This window comes from Pithys albifrons, chromosome 2 (genome assembly GCF_047495875.1).
Source record: "Pithys albifrons albifrons isolate INPA30051 chromosome 2, PitAlb_v1, whole genome shotgun sequence".
Lineage (NCBI taxonomy): Eukaryota > Metazoa > Chordata > Aves > Passeriformes > Thamnophilidae > Pithys > Pithys albifrons.
The window spans coordinates 65875033-65894265 of record NC_092459.1 but is presented as its reverse complement, the minus strand read 5'-3'; the positions used below and the strand labels follow the sequence as shown (position 1 = coordinate 65894265).

At 38.1% G+C, this 19233-nt stretch overlaps 1 protein-coding gene across 2 annotated transcripts in view; it reads left to right on the top strand.

Annotated features, from left to right (window-relative positions):
• The window catches only part of UST (uronyl 2-sulfotransferase), a 159878-nt gene that overhangs the window by 99894 nt on the left and 40751 nt on the right, over positions 1-19233 (top strand). For both annotated transcript variants that reach the window (XM_071549353.1, XM_071549354.1), the window contains exon 5: positions 103-256. In XM_071549353.1, coding sequence (XP_071405454.1) covers positions 103-256 — 154 coding nt within the window. The remainder of the gene's footprint in view (positions 1-102; positions 257-19233) is intronic.

Below are 19233 nucleotides of genomic sequence, written 5' to 3'. Positions count from 1 at the left end.
AATTTCTGTAGGAAGTAATTTCAAACTATTCAGATGAGAGATAATAGATACACCCCTGTGTGGAACCCCGTGCTGAGTTTCACCCATTTTTCTTCCCACCAGGTTTGGAGGAGACCAGCCGGTGTACATCAATATCATTAGAGATCCTGTCAATCGATTTTTATCCAATTATTTTTTTCGACGTTTTGGAGACTGGAGAGGAGAACAGAATCATATGATCCGTACCCCCAGCATGAGGCAGGAGGAAAGATATCTGGTATGTTTAAATAAAAGCCCAGTTTCCCAGCGTCATTATATAATGCTGGTGTTCAAACTGGACGTTTGAAAAGTGGGAAACTGAGGCATCTTCTGTCTTGCATTTTTTTCCTCTGTCTTTGTCTTAGTTTGCTCAGCTTTACTATGTAGAGAATTGCTAATGATTTGTTTGATCCTGTATAAGCTGACAGCAAGTCCCAGATTACCACTGTTGAATTTTGGTCCTTTCACTGATTTGGATTTGCAATGTACAGTAATATAATATTTCTGTCTATATTTATCACTGAGACTATTCAGATAAATTTTTAGGTTGAAATTATGTCTGTAACTGTGCAGTCTCAGAGGAAAATCGGCAAGAAGAGCAATTCAGTGAGCTCAAGTCTTTAATGTTCTTGCTGCTGAGTTGTTTGTAGTGTTCTTTGTACTAAGGTTCTAATCTCTGTTCTCAGTTTGGTTTTGTTGCCTTTTTTTGATTAATGATGGCAATAATGCTGGATAAGCCATTCATAATAAGTTTTAGTAACAGCTGTCAGCCTTTCTTATAGACCAAGGTCCCATGACAGTAGGTGTTCAATGAATGCTAAACAGGAAACACAGGGGTGAGGAAGATGATTGGTTTGTTTGATATTGATCTCTTTGCATGCACATAGACACCTCACTAAAAGTCAAAATGGTGGAATTAGTTCTTAGTCTCTCTCTATAATGGACATCCAGTTTGATTGGACTCAGCCTTCAGACAAATTTGAACATGCAGAGGGTTTAGAAACTGCAGTGACAGGACAGCTTGATGGTCTGCTATGAGATGTTGCAGGCCAGACATAACATCAAAACAAGAGAGATCTGTGGCTTTCGGAGAATAGAGAGAGAGGATGTTATGATGGTGTTTTGAAGGGGCAGCAGAGTACAAGATATGTGGATGAGCCATAAAGAACACAGCTCTGAACCAGTGCCACGCAACATGTTTCAGTCCTAGCTGAGGTCAGATGGATCCAAGGAGGGATGGTTTTTTCCCTGTGTTACAGGGCTATATTGATCTTTTTTGTCCTTAGGTACTGTTATCTACTGTTGTAGACAAGCTTATAAATTAAGAATAGTTGAAGGGGGAGGTAGCTGTACATAGCCTTAAATTTAATGACATCTGCTGTACATTACTCATTTCAGTACTGTTGCAAAGGATTTCTTATTTCCTGTGTGCCTAGAGATTCCAAAGAGGTCCCTCTGTTAGCTGAGCAGATCTCGACCTCCTAGTGTGCAGAGTTGGAAGGCATTAGAAGTTGGAAGTACTTAGACTTCTGCTTCCTCACCTGTGAATGGGACAAGAGGGTTGCAGAAATTAATGTGGGGTGTGTGTTATGCTACATTTATCTTTTTAGCTCTGCCATGTTTTCTTTTTTGAAAATGTGAAAAGTGAGCAGCACAATCTGTACTTAACACTGAGTGCTTCTTCTCATTTGAAGTGCAGTGATTGGCAACTCTTATGATTGACTCTTTAAAAGCTGGTGTTAATTCTATACTGCCTATGCAGTTTTAGATATCATATGTACAGTGAAATTTTGCTTCAAGTAGAATTGAAATGAATAGATATAATTCCTGTTTTGTTGGTTTAAAAGCTAATAAAGATCACCTTGCATTTTCATTTGCATTGCTATGTTCTTCCAGAAATTAATTATTTATATAGACATGCACCTATGTATGCATACACAGATCACTACAAATGCTAATGAAAAAGAAATAAAAAGTGGCTGTCTAAGGTCAGTAATCATTTTGCTCAAAAGACCATTTGTTGGTCTGAGGCACCATCAGCATCCTTAATAAAACCTATTTTTGCATTTTCATTTTGATCTTCTCTGTTGGTAACTGAAGTGTTAGAATCCTGGGAATATTTTTGGAATCTGTCCTCCATCCCTCCTTGGCAGACTTTGGCAGCCACTCACACTGCTCTAAGAGCAGTTGCTCCTGTCACCGTAACATACAGAGCACTCACCAGTGAAATTTATTTTAACCAAAGATGCTCATTCAGAATGTTCAGCATTTTTAAGACTCGTGCTATCCAACGACAACATATATTGCATGACTGGATTTAAATATTTTCCTCAGTGGTGCAAGGAAATCTACTGGCATATATTTTAAAATTCAGGTATTGGATTTTTTGGATTCATAGCTTCAGAAATCTGCAAAATCAATGGCCTGATCTAGCTATGAAGAAAGTAAGCAGCAAGTTTTACCTCTGAGCATGAGCCCATATGGCACTTTAGCACAGGACGGGTTTAATTGCAGGTGTCATAACTTTTGCAATTCTTCCCTAATATTTAAATCAAAAACTCACCATAAAGCATTACTTTTTTGCAGGGGACTATTTGAAGGATAAATTTAGATTTAGCATATTAAGTAGTTTCAATATTGATCACAATATTAAACCCAAGTTGCTTGGGATGAGGTGTGCCTGACCATTAGCAGATACATGAAAGAAGGGGGAGGATATGAGCTTTTTACTTTTCTTCTTCCATCAAGCCTCAGTCAACAGCTAGAAAAATACAAAACTGCTGATTATTCTACAACATTGAGCTCATTGCTGGAGAACCTGAGAAGCTGTGTATTGACAGCTGTTACAGACTCACAAAATGGACTGGAGAAGCTGTAAATGTAACATTTCTGTTTTACCAGGACAGACAGGTTTGCCTGCAAAAGGTGCACATCTTCTGAGAACTGGATATTAGAGGATAAGTGTGCTTTTATCAACCAGGATGTTCTTAGTTTCTTATCTCTTGGAAGGTGTCGTCGGTGTCTGGGAACCTTTCCAGGCCATCCTGGCATCTTCTTCAATAGCTGCCCACACCAGTCTTCTCCCTTAAAAAGCTGAGAGCAGTATGGATGTTCTCTCAGAAACTGCAGTGTGAAGGTGTGGGAGCTCAGAACCTTTATAAAGCAGGCTCTTAGGGAAAGAAAAGCATTTTAAGATCAGGTTTTGTGTCTGAACTCCTGCTTGGCCACTAGGTTGTGATATCCCTAATGGAAGCATTCCCTCCCCTCAATTCTGATCCTTAAGGAAAAAAAGGGAGTTGAAAAAAACCCCAGTTTTGAAGTACCTTGTATGCTGGTTTTTTAACATTGAAAATCCGAACTGACATTGCAACATTGCTGACATTGCAAAGATCAAACACAGACACAGAAATTTCCACCGTGCACTGATCATTTGAAATTTTCTCTGAATAGGGCTTCGGGCTTTGACTCTGTTCCAGGGAAAACAACCATTCATTCAGGAGTCAGATAAATTGTTTTAACTGTTTCGTAAATGTCTGTGTTTACCAAAATTTAATTGAAAGTTGGAATAGAAAACAAGCCCTTTATTCAGCAGAGGCAGCTGCTGCAATGTGAGACTTTCTACCCAGATCAGCCAGCCCCTTATCCTGACCCTGCACTTTCTCTGCTGGAGTGAGTTACTGTCAGTCACATGAAGAGATCACTTCCAAGCTTCCCCAGAATAAATAAGTGGCAATGCATTGGTGTGGAGTATGGCAGAGAGGTAATTAATGGTCTGAAGTGGTGGTAAGCACCTCAGGTCAAGTCTCAAGCACACTCAGAAGAGAGTCACTCTACCTTGTGGTCCTGTAAGATGAGATAAATTCACCAAAGTTAATTTAAATCCATTGTAGTGAATGTGCTTCAGTAAAGCAAGCAAACCCTTATCAGCACAGCTGTGAGTGCTGCTGGTACCAAGGAAAAGAAAAATATGCACCAGGTGATTTATTTTCAGGCTTGGAAGTGCAGAAGGTAGGAAGTACCCTCTGATGAAGAGGGCAACTACTGTAAATATTTAAAAGCTTTATACTAAAATTGTCTTTTCCAGAAGGCTTGTTAATAAATATCTAGTAGTTATTACAACTTCAATGTTGTTGAGACCATATATTCAAGGTATGTATAGGTTTTTCATGTTTCCTTAACACTTGAGAAAACTTGGATCTAAGATAGCTAAGGCTGAATGAGTGTGTGAAGCAGCATGGGCTGTGTATTGTTGCCTGAATTCCAGAAAATCTGTCTACATGGGGTTCTGATCTCTGTTAGGCTCACAAATAGCACACCTCCTAACTCACTCCAGTAAAAGGTCTCTGGGCTAATTTGTCAGAAGTGAAGATTTTTGTATTTAAAAAATCATTCAGTAAAATAACAACTTGGCACCTTCCTATAGGATGTTTAAAATTTTTATTATAATTAACAGTTAAGTTTACACCACATCTCTGTGTGGCTCAGCATAGTCTTTCATTTCTGAAAATAAATATGCTTTTGTCAGCTCAAAATAAAAATATTCTAACAATACTCAGCCTCAGTTATGTTAAAGGTTACTCAAGCAAGTGATCCCATAAAGGAGCATCTGTCTTTTTAATTAATTGTTACAATATTTGTTAAAAGTGTGTTAGGATTACTGCAAAGGAGGGAAGTAAAATTCAGAGGGTGTCAGGGAACTTTCAAATCAAATTTCTTACAATAGGGAACTCTCTTGTGACAAACATTGGCTTTTCTGGCTATATATTTAATCCAATGTTGTTTAGGTTATTTCATAAATTTTAAGCAAAATTATAGAAAAAAATCAATGTTTAAACTCCATAAAATGATTTTTTGTGTTCCTGAATCTAGAGAATATCGTTTTGTGACTACAATTGTTTTCATTAATGTAAGGATATTCACTAAATACATTAAACCAATTCTATTTATATAATCAAATTTCTATCTATAATGAAAAATATTCTTTTATCAATTGCATTGTTTTTCTGACAGCAGCTGTCTCTCTTATTTCCTGTATTTATCTGCATTAATAGAAATATTTAACCATGGGTAATTGTATTGTGACTTGTCATCAGGGGTTGTCATCAATTGTCTCACTGAGCTTTTTACTTTAGCACTTTAGATAAGTTTTTGGAAAGTTTTCAGTTGAGAGAAACATGCCCTCCAAGAAAGACAATAGTGTGGAGCCCATGCCTTCATCTTCTGACTGTCACTCTCCTGAGTGTGTTTTTGAGAGAAAGAAAGAAAGAAGAGAAAGAAAAGAAGGAAGAGAAAGAAAAAGAGTTTTTCCCTAACATATACCCCTCCACACAGCAGTCATTTCCTTCCTATGCTATATATTGGTGCTGAGGTGGTTTGAATTGGTCAGTGGATGTCCTGCAGTGAGTGCTGAGCTGCAGCCCAGCTCTGCAGCTGTGGGTCTGGTTTCAGGATCACACAGTAGCATCAATCTCTGTGGCTGGGATTGAGCTCTGGGAGGGCACTGCTGAAGCCCAGGCACCTGTCAGATGACCCAATTAGAACAGTTTGCTGCTTCTTCCCTCTAATGACTGCTTTTAATAGTCTCCAGCTGTTCCCTTTTACTGCATTACCTCTTCCCAGCAAAATTTCTGGCTCATTTTTGTAGCTCTTCATCTGTTGTGTGTGCTTCAAAGCACCATTTTTTACTCACTTAGATTCTCACATTTTGTATTAATCATTTACTGAATAACAAAGTTAATGATAATTCAGCCTTCAGCTGGAGGAGGAGCTGATTAAACAACTTATAAAATGTAATACTGAAGGAAATGTTTTCATGGCTGACATTTACTTTTCAGTGACTTTAATTTGCAAACCAATATTTTTTTAATGTTCCCCTGTGGAGTTTGCATTCCAACCATTGCAGCATTATGCAATTATATAAGGGCAAGAAAATGTGCCTTCCTAATCTATTTTCATTCACTAGTCTGAGTCGATTGCACATAGTAAATAAGAAATATAGCATTGGTCAAGATTACAGCACTAAAATCTTTCATGTAATTCAAATGCATGCTTATATTATTAGCTAATATAAGATTAATACCATGCTGCTATTTTAATTATACCCTTCTGTATTGCATTCCTTTTCATGGAGACAGGACACACAATAACAACAGAATATAAAAAAGGTGAGGCATTTTTTCTTGCAACGTTGTACTGGTCTGAAAGTTTCTGGCTATTGCAAATGTCAAGAAACTACTCAAGAGACTAGAAACTAAGTAGCAGTAGAGGTCCAAGCACTAAGTACTCACAATCTCATTTAAACAACCATATTACTGGGTCTTCCATATACTGTGTGTTAGTAATGCTTTTTAAGACATCTGTATATATAGCAATTTAAATTCTTTTATTAGAGGACCTTGCTGTATAACGTTGAGAATGATGAATCTTCATTTTTGTGGTGATTTTGCAAAGTTTGTTATTTGTGACTTTCTGAGCATAAGTACAGGATACCTCTTGATGTTCTCTCTTGTGTTCTTTTTTGGTGTTTATATGTTGTGTTAGCCTGGGGAACTAGTTCTCTCCAGCTTTTCTATAGGAAAATACTGTTTGTAGAGTGGAAAATCCCATCCACAGAACAAAGAGTCTAATATATTGATGCTGGCTTTCTAAGTCCATGTAAACTATATTAGGGAAGAGGGTATGTCCATGTTATATTTTCAGGAGATATATTTTTGGAGATTGAAACAAGAACAGAACTGAAAAGAGCATTCTTGTGTAGCCTAAAGATAAAAGCCAGCCTTGGCCTTCAGTGAAGGCAGGAAAGCAGTTTGAGAGGGAAAATCCTCATTTCTCATAGAAAACGATGGATTCTTAGAAGCTGTTCCTGGTCAAGAGTGAGATCTTTTGTGTGTGGTGGGTGGTTCTACAATAGCATCAGTTTGGTTCTCAGTAGCAGTCAAAAAAGGCAAATCAAGGCAATAGAGAGCAAACAGAGAACTTCATTGTGTATAAGCCTCTAGTGTGTCACATTTGTGACCTCCCATTCCCAAAATGGGTTTGGAAGACTGGAAAAGTCTCAGAAATGGATAGGAGTAATGACAAGAGGACGAAATAATTTCCATATGAGGAATGACAAAGATTAGGACTCTTCAAATGGGAAAGAAGTAAACAAAGGAAAGGATATGCGAAAGCAGATTTTTCAGGAGGCATGGAAAAGTGGCATCAAGGACGATTGCTTGTGGGCTGTTTCAGTTCAAGACCTTAAAGATCCCAACAGGAAGGGGTAGTTGCCAGACCCAGGAACAAAAAGAAAGATGCCAATAGTTCAGATAACATGGAATTAAACTGTGGAAGCCCTCGCTTGTCTTTCTTGTGAATAACAAATTATGTATTCAAAAAGGAAATATTTAAGAAACATTTCTTTACAGATGAAGTGATCAAACACTGAAACAGGCTTTCTAGAGTGGTGGCCGATGCCTGAGGGGGGTGAATATGTAAGAGCCATTTGGACAATGCCCTTAACAGCATGCCTAAACTTTCTGTCAGCCCTGAGTTGGTCAGACAGTTGGATTAGATGATTCCTTCCAGCTGAAATAATCTACTCTGTTTTTAAAAGTGTAACTATGTAGCCCTCAAGGGCTATTAATTACCAAAGCAAGACCTCTTCATCAGAAAATAGCTGATAAGTACATATTTGAAGCCTCAGGGTACCCAGAAAAGGTTCCTGTGTGTATGCTAAATGATCCTTATAGCCTGTACTGATTTTCTGAAATTAGTGACTGATCTGGGTGACTCAAATCAGACTTTGTAATGATATGCTTGCAAATTAATTCTACTTCTAGGTGATTTATATAAGATAGTTACAATTATAGACATCTCTAGTTGAATGTGTTGTATCTTGACTTTAACACAGTTGAGTGTTCTTGGGTATATGCCACAGTGGCTAAGGCTTTGTTGTCGTACAGCTCAGCCCATCAAATGAATTTTTGTAAGTTTGATGCTGAAACTATTAATTGTTAATGCTGTCACGACTGTTCTCAAAGTTATCTTTAAAAGCTAAGATACAAGTGCATTTAAAGTATGCAATGCATCCACAATTTTACATTTTGCACTGCTGATAGGAAAGACGCCAAAACAGAAGAGGTAAAAATCCATGAGATAGTGGGTTTAAACATTTTTTTTTCAATGCATACTTTTCAGAAACTGGCAGTCTCTTGGTTTTGATTGACAGTAGTTTCAGTATGGATGACTTTCAGATCTCAGAGAGTAAGACTCAGATCAAGAATTTGCATTTTCAGTTCTCATGTACTTTGTTAGTGTGAAAAAACCAGGAAGACACATCTAAGGAGATAACACATGGTTCTCTGTAAGCGATGATTTAACAATGATATCTAGCTGACAAATAACTATTGTAGGTGAATGAAAAGAAGAGGTTCTCTGTGTGGTATGAATGTTAACTTCAATGCATAGTCCAACTATGTGCATTATGAAGCTGAAGAGTAGTCTTGAGTAGTCATCAAGAAAAAATAGTTACTGATTGATATTTTGCTTGTCTTAAGTTGGACTACAATGATTTTTTAGAACTGGAATGATTTCTCATCCAGAGGAAAAGAATGCTTTCAATTTCCATTTCTGTTAGTATAAATTTTCAAATTAATATTTTTAAACTTACAGTTTATACACGGCCTAAATAACAGAGATAGAGCATTGACCAGCAAATAGTCTCTTTTAAAAATAATTATGTAATAATACATATATGCGTGAGTGTGTATTTAGAATTAGGAATCAGACTTTTTGAAATGCTTAGTATTGTATTCATGTTTAATTAAAACACATATTAAAGACTTGTCTAATGAAATTGTGGTACCTGTCTCTAGAAAACCCTACTATAAAATCTCGTAAATACACTCCTTGCTAGGAGTAGGCCTGTTTCCTTTTTCTTGTTGCTTTATGCTCTAACTGCCTTAAATAAAAACTCTTTTATTGACAGTGTGATGGGAAAAGAAACTGCAGAACCTTTTACTTCTGACAGAGGCAGGGCAGAGAGAGGCAGCTCTCCTCTAAACTGCCAGTATATTTCATGTGTTCAGGCTGTGACATGATAATGTAATTTCAAGCAGTCAGGTACTCACCTCACTCTGTAGGTGTCAAAAACCGCAGGAACTGACAACCCATGAAAATAAAACTGAATTTATTAGCCTGTTTTATTCCTTGTCTGTCATTTGCCTTCCTCTTTCCAATTTGTGGTTTATACCTAAGTTTTCTGGCTGTCATTGCTGCCAGCAAAGTGAAATAAACTGAAATCCTGATCTCTAAAACTTATGAGCTAAAGCAAAGCTGAAGCTCTGAGGTGGTGGATGGCAAGGAGAATGCAGGGTAGTGGAATTAGGAAAGCTGCCTGCCCATGGCACACGGCTGGTGAGGGAATAGCCATGTTTTTATAAAAGCATCCAGGGCTATGCTGGGCTGTAGATGTTTGTTGTAAACAAAACATTTTCCTATAGTGTAATTTTTTGGTGGTGTTGTGGACTCTTCTGTTGACTGCAGAATGACAAGTCACACTTTTTAATTCTGTATTTTTAAGACTCTGAAGCAGTTTATGTTGAAATCATATGAAACAAAGATGGCATTTTGTGGAAAAAAGGGACATCAGTGCCCAGACATACTCAAGACTTAGTTTATCCTAGTTTTTCTGAAGTCTCTGAGGTTCGTTATAGGCTACAGAGTAAAATCCTGTGACTTGTCCTGGTTCCAGCTCACAGGGACCCCAGGGCCTGATGGAGCACACGGTATTTGCTCCTTTCTAGTCAGCGGCTTTCACCTATGCTCGTATCCCTGGAAGTAGGGCACACATGGAGTGCTTGAATACCTTGTGAGACACAGCTGGGGTGCATGTCTCACTGGGAAGGTGATACCCAGTCAGAGCCTGCTGAGCCTCCAGAGGTTCTTGCCTTGCTGCTTTTCCCAGTGACAGCACAGTGTCTCAGCTGCTGGCACCCACACACTCCCAGCAGGTACTGGTGCTGAAGAGTCACTGCTAAGGGTTCTTTTAGATGCTAAAGCTGGTATGGTGATGTCACCAGGCTATAAATAAAACTACTGCTGCCTGTGACCAATAGATCTTCTTCTGGGGCAGCCCCTATCCAGTGCTGTCTGCTTGGACAATGGCAGACCATGGCTTTAATGGTTGGTTTCTCCATAAAAGCAGCCTGGAGCACTACACAAGTGGTGCCACCCCCATTTAGTTTTGTGGTATAATCTTTCAGATTAAGATATCACATGAATTTAGAACCAGGAGGAACAAGAAGGAGATGGTGGAGGAGAACGAAATTTGAATGAAGACTACATAGTGCTAATGATAAGTAAATGTAATGAAAAATCTTTAAATTGTAAAGGTCTTGCATTCACAACATTGTGAACACAATACATTGCATGCTAAATAGTCTCTTTATTCTTTTAAGTTAAAAATCAAGTTGCCTATAATTCTTGACTGACAAAATGCAAATCCACATGCAAATAAAGGAAACAACCCCTTGTACAAGTGAATATGGAGCATAAAGGTACAAATCTAGTTTTTGCTTCTGTCTCATTACAGAATGAACAGATCTGAAATGGGGAATAATCTGCCCAAAAATCAGGTGCTGTCTGTCTGTCCTTTCTCAGTTTGCTTCAATATGCTTCTACAGTGTAGAGGTGGGCATTTGTGTTTCTACAAAAACAACCAAATGCCATAGGTTTGTGTTGGCAAATGGATTTGGATGTTCTTTGGTTGCTTTGCCCTGCCTGGCAAGTGGCTGGTGTACTTTCCTACAGGAATGCTCTTCAGGTGTCAGATATTCCAGAAATTGGATTTTCCATCTTGGCATAAAAGATATTGCTGCAGTTGCTTTTCTTTTTCCTTTTTCTGAAAGAATTTTTGTGCAAGAGTGTGAATTGTGTTGTAAGGATCTCTGCATACTATTAGCTTCAGTTAGATGAGCAGTTTCAGTATGGAGACTCCAGAACCAGATTAGATGTCCTCCCTTCTCATTTTTTTCCTGAAGGGATATGGAAGGATGAGGGACTTCAGACAATTAGGTGACAGATTGGCTTTTTTTGCCAGACCGATAAGCAATTGCAATCAAAAGAGCAGTTGGCAAGTCCTGCTGCTTAGTGCAGTGGGAGGACTAATGGCTTCTGTTCCCTGAAACAAGGATGGATTCAAACCACTAAGGCATCTTGGCACCTTAATGAACTGGAAATCCAACAGAAATAACCCTAGGCATCTGAGGGATACTGATGGTCAAAGAGAGTCTTTCAGAAAGCTATGTGCACCCTGATTTCTTCAGCCTTTTTGTGGTGGCTTTAACTCGAATTCAAAAGAGAAAATAAAAGCAATTTCTCATAACTTGGTGAGATGATGTTGCTAGGAGAAAATATGAGGGAACAGCATGGGGTAAACTGCAAAACTGTATTTGTTGTCACTGAGTTGGGGTTCAGGGCATTTGACCATTGTTTCCCTATAATCAGTCAAGTAAGGAAAGGTATTGCTGCCAGGAAATAATTTTTTTATTGTCTTTCTTGTAATTCCACATTATTTAAAGAAAGAAATGTGAAAAAAGCCCTAAGAAGCAGCCATCAGTTCTTTCAAATGTGCTATTGTTTTTCCCCCTAAGATGGCTATTTGAAGTCAAATTACCTTATTCAAAAATACACGTCCGTCCCTCACCAGTTTGCTGATGATGTGTAGTCGTGAGCTATCACAGGGATGGTGGGTGCCTGTCTTGAATGAAAAGGTAACTCCATCTTTCAGGATAAGTAGTAGACCTGCTGTGTCAGCTGAGAGAATAAGTTGCCTGCAAACAACATAATGAAATTCTCCTTTGATGTAAAAGCACTGTTCACTTTTTCTGACTGTTATTCTAAGCATTGCGTCCTTTTTTTCTTGTTTCCTAGTATTTTCAAATCTCCTCTATCCCTTGTAAATATAGTTACTGTACATAAAATCAAAAACAAACTACCAAAGAAACCCAACAAAGGATGTTAAGTTGATGATTTGTTGTTCCAGACTCTGGAAAACGGACTGCCATTGTTTCAGCAAAGCTGCTTACTGCTCAGTGAATTACTGAAACACAGCCTAGTCCAGTTACCTTGAACACAACTTTTTCCTATGAACTCTGATCCAAGCAAAGCCAGTCGCTATTCATAACTGAGCTTGTCAAGAGTAATTTCCTTTTTCTTGGGGAAAAATCCACTAACCAGTGGCAAATAGGAAACTTTCCATGGTGAAGATGGATTGTTAAATGAGATTATTATTTTTTCAATATTAATTTTAGGTTCTCTTTGAAAGGAAAATAGAAAACAAAAGTGCTCATCTATGTCTGAAGGAAAAAAAAATTAACAATTTCTTCAGAATATAATCCCAAGAGATTATAAACAGGAAGGGGTAAAAAGGCATATTTTACCCTTTTTTCCTCTTCCTAGCAGATTTATTAACCTTCATGATCTTATACATGATCTTGTGACTTGCTGAGCTTTTTGAAGCCATAGCACCTGAGATGAGGGGATTGGGAGACTCTGTTTCTGTGTGGGAAGGGAGGTATGATTTTCTTTTTCATAGTTGTAGAAAATAACTTTAGCAGACAACTGAAGGTTAAAAAAAATCTTTTTAGAAAGATGCTAATAGGAGCATTATTTATGCCTCTGAACTTGGTAATTCTAGGAGGTTTTTAATACTTGGTGTTGTCAATACAGTGATAGTCTTGTCAAACTGGTAAGTGGAATCAATATGTTCCATTTTGTGTCCACTATCCAGAATGGCAGGGCTATGAATGATGCAAAGTATTCGTAATTTTCCTGAAAAGCATTAGAACTGTTCAGCAGGGGGAAGATTTTAACTAGGGAAACTAGATCAGGGCAGCAGAGCAGAAACCATCTCTAGTTGCAGCAGCAGGGAAGCCACGTGCAGAAGCAATGTGATTTTATTCTCTGCTCTGCAGCTCCTTTTGCATTTCAGCTCTGTGAGATAAAGGGAGAGATTCCAACTCAGTCCATGCTGTGCAGAAGACTGATAATAAAGCAGAATTAGCACACAACTCAAACTTCTAGTTTTCTCAACTTTCAAGAGGCTTGAAGTAAAGTGCCACCACAAATGTGGTAGGTCAAGGACATAAAAGACATTTTGACCTTGCTACTGTGAGGAACTTTTTTCTTACAAGTCAGTTCTGTTCTTTTTGAGATTTATCATCTAATTTAAAAAATGGTCAAAACAAAAGAATCACAGAATCATAGAATTGATTGGGTTGGAAAAGACCTCCAAGATCACCAAGTCCAACCCTTGGTCCAACTCCAGTCCATTTACCAGATCATGGCACTCAGTGCCACGTCCAATCTCAGTTTATGATGGTACTGTATGAGGGATCACATGTTTTCTCTTTTTTTAATGGAGAAGTCAGCAGGTTCCTGTTTTGCTAGACAGTGTACCTCATGTAACTGGATTATTTGAGGGGACATCATGAGCTGTTGGATACATCAGCAAAAGGGAGTTGTATCACTGGAGTTTACAACAGCAGATAGTCTAACCTATAACTGAGCAGTATGTTGCAATAAAACATGCATCAGCTAGACAGTGTTCATATTCTTTACTGGAAATTTTGCTACATCTGCAGATGAAAAAAGCTTAATAACTTAAAAACAAACAAACAAACAAAAAACAATTTCTTTCCTGAAGTCTGCAACAACTTTTTTAGATTCATGTGGCGTCTTTCCTTGTCCATGTATATACTCTTTTATTTTGAAGGTTTATATTGAAGAAAGTAAGGATTTTTCTTCCCAATTCTTGCCACATGAAATTCTGTTTAAAAAAAAAAAAAGGCAAATGGAATGATCTCTCATGTTTGTTTTGCCTCTGTCCTGTTTGGTTATGTGAAAGCAATAATATTTAATGCTCATTGTCAATGAAATTAATTCCCTTTTGGCTTATGAATTTCTTCTCTCTAATGATATCTTTAGTATTCAGAACTCTGATATTTGTTCTAACAAGTCTCTTCTAAACTTTTATATTGTTAAAACTATTTTTATGGACCTCTACTGAAAACAATGTAATGCTGGCTTCAAGAGGTTGTGGCATTCATAGAACTTCAATATGTTTCTGTTATTATAAGCATTTTTGAGGTTTGGGCTAAAATCTGCTGAGTATAATTTCTGTGTATGCAGTCAAGCTTTAAAGGAATGAGAACATTTGACCTGGGAAAGAAAATGTGAGAAAAATATGAGCTACAGAAATGTTTGATTATTAAAATAGGCTTTCCTGTATTGTAGCAACAAAGCAATATTTTGAAACATTTAAATCCCTTGGTATGTGTGCAAATGACAAATGATATTGTATCCAATATTGAAGTGTGAACTTTCTGCATTAACCTCTTCTTGAGACAAGAGCACCATCCAGCCCAGCTAGGGAAGGCAGTACAAGCTGCCTAAAGGGTTGTTTCCCCTTCACTGTCCTCCCAGTTTCTGGCATCCTTCAGCTTACCAACAGATATGGCTTCCACATCTGTGTTTAATAGGCCTTGGTAGACCTCTCTTTGATGAATATATCACTTTTATTTTCTTTTTATTATTATTATTATTCTTTTGGTGGTTTGCTTGGTTGTTGTTTTTTTTTAATCCAGTTGTGTCTTTGTCATCCAGAGTATCCTGTTGCAAGGATCTATGGTTTTACCAGCACTGAATGTCCTTCAGCATTATAGCATCCTTCTGTATCTCCCTGAGGTCAAATTTCTTATCTGCTCCTATTAATATTCCCTGAAAAATTTTCTACTTCACTGTTACTCTTTTTGTTTTTCTTTCCTTTTTCTTTTCACTGAGAATTTAGAAACAAATGACTGACACATCTTTAGTGACTAAATCAAGACCTGTTGGAAGTTGGAGCCCCCAAGCTTTATCTGCTGATGTTGATTTTTCCCCTTCCTGGTTGTGTTCCTCATTATAGTGCTGTCTAATGTTCACTAATTCTGGCAATCTTCTGATCATTTTATCCATTTTTATTAAAGTGTCTTTGACTGTCACTTCAATTCGAGCCTGTTTTTTCCTGACTTACGTTCTTTCTAGAGAGCCCTTTTCTCTATGTGAAAGCATCCCAGATTTGAGCAACCTGGTCTATTGGAAGTTGTCCTGCCCATGGCAAGGCAGTTGAAACTAGATACTCTTTGATTTCCCTTTCGATCCAAAATGTTCTATGATTCTGTGTTGTCCTGTTGGTTTTTTCATGACATAATTTTTCATTCTGAGTAATCTGGTAATGCATATTACTGCTCAGTTTTGAGCAGGACACACTGTCAATCCAGGAGACACTGAGTCTTGGTACTATATGCTTGGCTGAACATTGAGGCTTTTAACATTAACAGAGTGGTGTATTAGAAGGGTGATGATCTGCAGTGTTATATGATGATTTCCCCTGTATATTCTCCAGTTTGGTTTTTTAAAAATGTGTAGCACAAATGGTTTCTGGGATCCAGCATTTCAAGTCAAACAGAAGATGCTGGGTTCCAGGAGCCACAGACGTGAAGTGATTCTTTCATTCCCTTCATGGCACTTTCTTCAGATGAGAACTTATGTAAGGTACCAGCAGGGTCTTTTCTGCTTTTACTGAAAAAGCCTAAGTTAAAAATTGTTCTGTTTTAGAACTTCTAAGAAATTGAAGAGAGTCCAGAAGACAGTCTTAAAAAGGAACTGCTGCAGGGAAATGTAAACTTTCACATGAATAAAAATATGCTATGAAGCAAATGTCCTGCAGCTATTCCTTGTGTTCATTGAGATCAAGACAAAATGGAGTTTCCTTAAATTACATTAAGGTTTTTTTGTATCAAACACTAGTAAAGGTTTTCTGACAGCAGGAGCAGTAAAGCATTGGTATGACTTAGAGTATATGTGAACACTTTTAACAGACCAGATAAATGGCAACCCTGGTATAGATGAACTTGATTCTCCTTTAGCAAAGGGTGGACTAAAATAATTCTCAATACCCTGAGTCTTTTGTAGCAGCCTTTCTTGCTGGGAACAGCCAAGGTTGTGCTGCATTGCCAGGAGGACCCTCCCCCACCAGCTGTGTCTCTGTCCACCTTGGTCCCTCTATTTGCTGGAATATACCTGCTCTGCTTTAGGGAGGACTGAAAAATCCTTGAGGTGGGGGTATTTCCTGCTCAGTGTTGACAGAATTGAATATATACCATCCCTAATTGACTTTATTAAATGTCAACATTCAAGCAGACTTATTTTCAGTGTTCTTTTATGAAGAGGTGTTAGTAAACAGAGTTAACAGATGTACTGTCTGTGATGTTGGTTGCCACTGGGATTCATTCTTGATTACAGTAAAATGGTCTGTATTTTTGGTCTTCCCTGGATCTGTGCCCTCCGTAACAGGATGGTTATTTAATGCTTATACACTTCTTCCAACTGGCAGGGATTCTCCCTTTTTTGGCATAATTTCTTTCTATTTTTTTAATATAGTTCCTGTACTAAAATGGTTCGAGGTGAAAAATACAAAAGCAATGGAAAAGAAAAATGTGATAAGGTGTCTTTGTATAACAAAGAAGTGATTCCATTCTAATTGGTAAAACTTTGACAAATTGCTGATATGATTTCTGGTAACAGAGAAAAGAGAAATATATCCACTTACATATTTTTTGATGTTGCACATCATTGTAAGTTAGAAAATAGGGTTCTACAAAGGTGTTTAATGTTTGTTACATCTAAGTAGTAGCATTATGGGCATCACCTTTGCTATGTTCATGCCAGCAAAAATTTGTATATGAGTGAATAATTCTGTATCTGCACTTAAAGAAAATGTAGATGGTTAGCAGAAGACACTGTTTTGTTAGCTGCTGTTTCACTTACTAACATGCCAGAACGAAGAGCTGAATACATTGTTGGCAGAAAAGTCAGACAAATTAGCCCCACAAAAAATCCATCAAACAAAGGAAAAAGTGGGAATTAAATTTGGCATTCTATTTGCTTATGTGTTTGGGGAAGAGAAGGGGAATGAAAAACATGCATTGTGCTAGAAAAAATTGGAACGTCAATTCAAAGAAACCCCAAAATTACTCTCTACAAAAATGTATCGGGTTTGTGTGGCAAGCTTTTGGTGGGAAGAAGGTAGAGAAATCAGGAGTGAAGTTGACATCAGGAAGAAGGAAGAGATGGGATGAAGGTGAGACTGAGGTAAAGACAGCAAGGGTTGAATCTGAACAATAGGCTAACTTAAGTTAGATTTAAGAAGTCAAATTTCCTCATTAGAGCACAACTAAAAGAAGAATTAACTGAACCAGCCTTCATATCCTATCCAAACATTTGGAAATACTTCTATCTTTTTCTACAGAATTTTGTAATAGAATTTTCTCTTGAATAATTGTACTCCTACAGTACAGGCTTTTAAAATTAAAAGTATCTCATACTATGAAACAAAGTGAAGTTGAAGTTTCATTACCTTGCAAGCGTAAATGTCTAGCCTACCAATGCAGTTACTTAGGAAAGTACCAATATTTGAGGTGAGGAATAAAAGGTGTACATACTCCTTATTGTACTATCTCTGCTGATATTTAAGGTTGACCTTAAGTCATCAGTAATTGCCAAGGTTTTTGTATCTTCCAATCCCCTCTCTCAAATGCACCTTTCTCAAGATAGCTAGTGGTCTTCTCCCTGCCTGGAGGGAAGGAGAGCTCTCTCGCCTGTGTTCTCCATCCATTGGATCTCTGTACTGGAGACTCAGAAGAGGAACGTGTAGCAGTCCTGCTCATCAGGGAGGTTGCCATGCTAGAGGATGAACAAAAATGCTTATTTTCCTTTAATTTTATTTAAAGTTAACATTGGAGAACTAGGGAACTTTTCGAGTTTCTAACATGCATTTTTTCTTTGAAAGATTTTTCAAAACAGAGACCTTTATGCTCGTGTAAGATCCCAAGTTCAAGCTACAAGATCATTGGAGGGATTTTACTTTAAAAATATACAAGGCTCCAAAAATCTCCCTGCAGGATGTATTAAAAAGGCCTTCAGTTCCTTTATACCTTGAGAGAGCACACAGGAGAAGACCCTGCACACGTTTCTCAGGAGGTCACGTAACACGCTTTTACTGGCAAACTTTGAAAAATAAGGGAACTTGGCAAAAGTTTAAATCAACCAAATTTTAACCAAAGTTTAACCAAAGCATTTCACAAAGCATTGACTTAGCAAAATTTAATGCATCCAGCTTTATTTTATCCAAATATTGAGAAAGGAGATTAAGAAGAAGTAAAGAAAGAGAGAGAAATATAGAGAATTATATCTACCACCTGTTACACCCTGCTCCCAAAGCCCCAAGCTCTGCCAGGTGTACATTTTAATTTTAGGCTTCAAGAGTTTTTGCTCACATGAATTCTTGTAAAGCCATTGGTTCTTTTTTACCTTGAGTTAACAGCTGGAGAATAACTACGCATTTTTCTCTAAGAGATTTATTTGCATTTGGTGAGAAATACAGGGATTTGGGGCAAAAGGGGTTTTAAAGATATAAACATGCAACTTAACAAAAGCATTACAACAGGTTACTAGGACTAACAAGCATTGATATAGTAAGGAGGAGAGAAAAAAACAGTTACCACTCAAAAGATCAGATGTTGACGGCTTCAAAGAGAACAGGCCAGGGCAAAATGGAGACCTTGTACTGCCTCTTTATCTTCTCTGGTTTCTACAGCCAAACCCCCAGGCAGAGCCTCTGATCCACTGGCCACTCCGGGGTCCCAGGCCAGGGTGAGTGGCAGTGTTCTCACTGTCCCTGCCAATCTGAGCTGGGTCAGGGGCTCCAGGTTAGGTTTGCTCTGCCATCTCATGGAGCTTCTACCCAAAATGCCCACTGCACACTCTGCAGCTGCCACTGATGTCCCAATAAACTTGTCCAGCTTGCTGTCATCTCCAGAGGATGATCATCCCACGCAGTTTAGCACAGTCTGCCCCCCCCCCCGGCAGCTCACCTTGGAGGGGCTTGGTGCCACAATAGCACAGGATGGGAAACACTTGGCTTCAGCTGTGTTGGCAATGCTGATTTGGCAAGAAGTGCCCAGCACCTGCCCACCACACAGCAATCTGCTGCCAATGCTGTTGACATAGATGGATGAACAAGTACTAAATGCCTCCAGAATTTGAAAGAAACAAGTCATCTTGCTGCTGTGTGGCTCTAGTTATCCAAATGCTCAATTGAGATTGAATAGAAATATTACATATACCTGGTGA